Genomic DNA, 4,712 nt, shown 5'->3' on the forward strand with positions numbered 1-4,712 from the left:
TAGCAAGTCTATCTTTGGTAGAGGGACAACATGTCAGAGAATCACATTTACTTGTACATGAAGATTGAAGTTGAGATATTGGGTTGTTGCTATTGGGGTCATATGAAGAAATGGTTGGCATTATGAGTTTTGGACACCGTTCAATACACAAATAACTGAGTGTGTACATCTTGCTCGGAAGCTTTTCTAAACTGGTGCAATTACTCAATTTCATCTTTTCAAGGTTGCATGGCAGCTCTATTTCTGTTTCTCCCGCCACGAATGATGTGAACGAGGACAACTTACGATGGTTAATTCACGGAGGCAAGTAAGATTTAGCATTTCATTTCCATCTTGCCACAAATATTTTAACTGGTTGCACCCTCCTATATGAAGCTCCTTTAGCTTGATCAAGTGGCTCATAAACCCAAGATCAAAGCAAACAAACTCTGCAAGATTCTTAATTGTAAGAATGGTCAAAGAAGTCAGGTTTATCAAGCTCTTCAAGATCTCTTTGTTACAATCCTCGAGGAACAGCTCATGGAGAGATGGAAGACAAACATCATTGGTTGAGTTTTTCAAATGCGGACATGAATGAATTTCAAGCTTTGTGAGACGATCAAGTTGACAAGGCAATGTCCTGTCCAATGAAGGACAGCCCCGAACAACAAGATGCTTAAGACAGGAGAATGAGACTTCTTCTTTTGGGCGCCCAGCATAAGGAGACCAATCCTTCCATGCCAACATCTCTTCGAACTTCAAAGTGGTTAAGGATGAAAAAGGTCTTGTACCTCCGTAAAATTCAAAGCCTATCATTCTTATTGCATGTAGACCTTTAAGAGATAATTCCTTAAGTGAAGGTAGTTGTCCAATCATAGACAGCGACATAACATTAGGACAATCCCACAAGCATAAAGACACTATTTTATAATAGGATGTACAATCTAACCATGATGGGAATACTACACCACGATAGTTCAAAATAGCGAGATTTTCAAGATTAATGTGAGGTCGCAGAGAGTCAAGCACTTGTGCTTCGCGCTCATGATTTTGGAGATCTCCCAAATGTTCACCCCAATGCAAGGATAAGTTGGTAAGGCCTAGCTTTCGAAGCAAATTAGCATCAACTGCATCTATAACTTTTTTCACCTTTTGCAATTCTGATATGAATAATTCTCCTTCAAGATGTGGCAAGTTCTTTAACTCTTTCAACTGCGACCCTTTCTCAAGTCCTACCACAAATTCGGACAACATAATAAGATTCTTTAAATTATTGATACTCAACGGCATCTCTTTTAGACTCTTTGTATCTCTAATATCAAGAAACTGTAAGCTGACTAACTTTGTGATACCTTGAGGCAACTTTGAAAGCTTTTGACAACCTCTTAAAATCAAAGCTTGTAATTTGCACAAGGCGCCAATTGACTCAGGTAGCCTCTCAATATGAGTGTACGAGATATTGAGGTATCTAAGATGTTTTAAATCACCAATACAATTCGGTACCTTTACGATGTTACAACGACATAACGAGAATACTCTCAAGTACTTCAAGTTTATTAGCAAGTCATGTAGCACCTTGTTGGAAATAAAGAAAGAGCCCCCACAAGATCCATCATGCACCAGAATTAAACTTCTTAGTGCCTTCATTCCTTGATATGGTTTCAAGCATTTTGATGTAACATACCACGATGGGATGAATGATGCATAACGAGTTTTTTCAAGAGATGATACATCATGTTCATTACTTACTACCCGAGACCCCCCTAAGCTAAAGCAAGTCCCACCCAAAATTGACTTTGCTAGATCATTCAAAAGATCATGCATTGAAAACTTAGATGCATCGATACTTGATTGTTGAAGAAATGACTTGGATACTAACTCGTCAAAGTGCTTCTGTCCCAATTTCAAGATATTCTCATTTTCTTTTTGCCCATCTAAAAGTCCCTCTGCTATCCATAAGAGTATCAACTCATCCCTCTCAATTTCGTAATCCTTGGGAAATACCGCACAATAAGCAAAACATCTCTTTAGATAGGAAGGAAGATGGACATAGCTCAATTTTAAAATTGGGAGAACCTCATCATTCTCTGCCATCAGAAGATCCCATATTTTGTTATTTAAGGTATCTTCCCACTCATTAGGATCACTTTTAGTACGTAGGACACCGCCCAACATCTTTGCCGCCAAAGGTAAACCTTTACATCTTTCAGCTATTTTCTTGCCTAGTATTTTAAAAGCCGGGTGGCTCTCAAAATTTGTTGCTCCAAGAGCATGAAATGCCAATAAGCTTATACAATTATCAAAGGACAATTCCCTCAAATGATATGGTGAAGCTCTTGTTATGGAAGCAACATTAAGGTTGCGAGTCGTGATGATGATCTTGCTTCCGCTAGCCCCGCTTCAAATGGCTTTAAGAGGGCGGTCCATTTTTCATACTTCTCATTCCATATATCATCTAAAACCACAAGAAACTTCTTCCCAGCTAGATTATCCTTCAACTTAACTTGAAGCTTGTTAAGATCTTTGTCATCATCGGACGACCTAGTGATCGACTGCAAAATAGTTTTTGTTATGTCAAGGACATCGAAAACATCGACACACAAACCCATGCTTTCTTCTCAAAACAACTATTCACTTTGGCATCATTATATAGCCGCTGAGCCAAGGCCGTCTTTCCAACACCGCCCATCCCAACTATGGGGACTATGCTTAGTGTGGCATCAGAATTTTTGACCTCACGGATCAATAGTTGGAGTATCTCCATTTCTTCCTTCTCCCTGCCGACAAACCGAGGCTCCGGCAGAGAACTAGTGGGATCCCTTTTGTTGCCGTAGTTGGATCTATCCACAACATTGTCTCTCAAACTTAGATAATCCCTCCTTTTGACAATCGCTTCAAACCTACCATTGATATCTTGGACCTTAGTGTCAGACACGAGTGAGCCCGGTCGTGTAAAAGAAAAGAACTTCCTTTTCCATTGACCTCTACTTGTTCTGGATTCTACCTCCAACTTAACTTGAGTGGCTTTGATGTCGAACTCATCGAGCAAGTCTTCTATGTCAAAGGCCAAGTCCCTAACATCATCGAGCCACAGCTTCACTAGACAATTACCGCTAAGTTGCTTTTCCTCTGCATCATCCACCACTGCATTGTTTGTGACTAGTATCCTCTTCCAATCATCAAGGATGGTGGTGTCAATTCCTTCCCGTTGCACATAGTCTGATGCCAAAGAACTCAACTTGTCAAACAAGGTCTGAAAGAAGCAACCCAAAACGATCTCCCCAATGGCCATGGGTGAATCAATCACTGTCGAGAACAACAAAGTGTTTTGGTGAAGTAAAGTAAAATGAGCTAATGGAAAGAGAAAACTATGAATTCCAGGAAGATCAAGACGTCCACTTACCAAAAAGAATAAAAAAAGGACCAAGACTTTCAAGGAATGCACACCAAAGTTTAGACAAATCAAACTAAAATAGTTTTTTGTCCAAGAGTGCCTATTTTGTCAATTGTTCTCCCTTTTCTTCGGATCTAGACTTTTCTTGTGGGCATCCAAAACAGAGGATAAATGTGATTTTTCTTCATATGACCAACTTAGAGCTCACACGTATTTTCATCAAAAACTTCATTACTTACTAGTGTTGTGTTGGCTTTTCACGCATTCATATATTATTAGAATCTCTATGATTTCATTGTCCTTGTTTTTTTGCTTTATTGTTGAATATGCAATCAATGTAGGCTTTTACATGGCGATTACAATGCTGAAAATTTGCATATGTTTATGATATGAGAAGATTATCGGTTCCTCCTTCAATATGAATGACCATGTAAAGACATCAAAGGTGACTAATTTTGTCCGTTCAATGAGGAAAACAAAGCACATGCTTTGGGCTAAACAAGAAAAAAGGTCAGGTGCACCAACTAATCCATTAACCAAATTGCTTTAGTTTACTTTGCAAATAGTGAAGGAGTCAATAATCATTAACTAACATTACATAATCTAGTGAAAATTATACTTTATGCATCAAACCATCGTTCTCTTATCAAGCGATTCCGATGATCAACTATTACCTTAGCACCCTTCGGCAGATCATCGTTGTCATCTTGCTATGAAGTTTTACCATTGTAACTGACACTTACAGCCTATATTGATCGCATATCCACAGTATGCGATCAATGAGCGGAATCGTTCGAAAAGCACGTGTTTTGTTGATGTTGTCTTGAATTCCACAAAATTCAATCGGGAAATCTAGGAAGGCTTGAAGATTGCAGGCTATTTGTTTCCAAATATATTTCCTAGATTTGGACCTATCTATAAGAGACTTTCATGGGAAATAGTCTTGATTCAATGTAACTGAGATGTATCATGATACCTCTAATATATAGGGGATAATCACTGAAGATTTATCAGTTAGTTTAGGAAAGTGGGGATATGAAGATATATTTATTTCAGCATTGTATCATGTACTCTTGTGATATGCTCAAATAAGAAATCGTCTCTCTCTCTCCCATGGACGTAGGTGGATTTTTTCACCGACCCACGTAAATCTCCGTGTTCTTGATTATTCATGTTTACTTTTCTCATTTAGTTAGGGTGTTCTTCCACACAACATGCTTTCCATCTAGCCTTGCGTCTGTTTATCTACATCTTTTTGTGCAACAAGAAGGCATCCCCTCTAGAAGCGTTCTTTAAACATTTTGTATTCTGAATCGTGTGAAGTTCACCCAGACATTTC

General features: G+C 38.7%; 1 protein-coding gene across 1 annotated transcript; it reads right to left on the reverse strand.

The window, feature by feature from the left end:
- Positions 1 to 2,318: 2,318 nt before the first annotated feature.
- On the reverse strand, positions 2,319 to 3,271 carry LOC120286291 (putative disease resistance RPP13-like protein 1). Its single transcript, XM_039300225.1, has 2 exons — positions 2,585 to 3,271; positions 2,319 to 2,531 (listed from the first exon to the last, which is right to left on the reverse strand). Exons 1-2 carry the CDS (start codon positions 3,269 to 3,271, stop codon positions 2,319 to 2,321), a joined length of 900 nt encoding a protein of 299 aa, XP_039156159.1.
- Between the last annotated feature and the right edge of the window lie 1,441 nt (positions 3,272 to 4,712).

This window comes from Eucalyptus grandis, chromosome 8 (assembly GCF_016545825.1).
Source record: "Eucalyptus grandis isolate ANBG69807.140 chromosome 8, ASM1654582v1, whole genome shotgun sequence".
Lineage (NCBI taxonomy): Eukaryota > Viridiplantae > Streptophyta > Magnoliopsida > Myrtales > Myrtaceae > Eucalyptus > Eucalyptus grandis.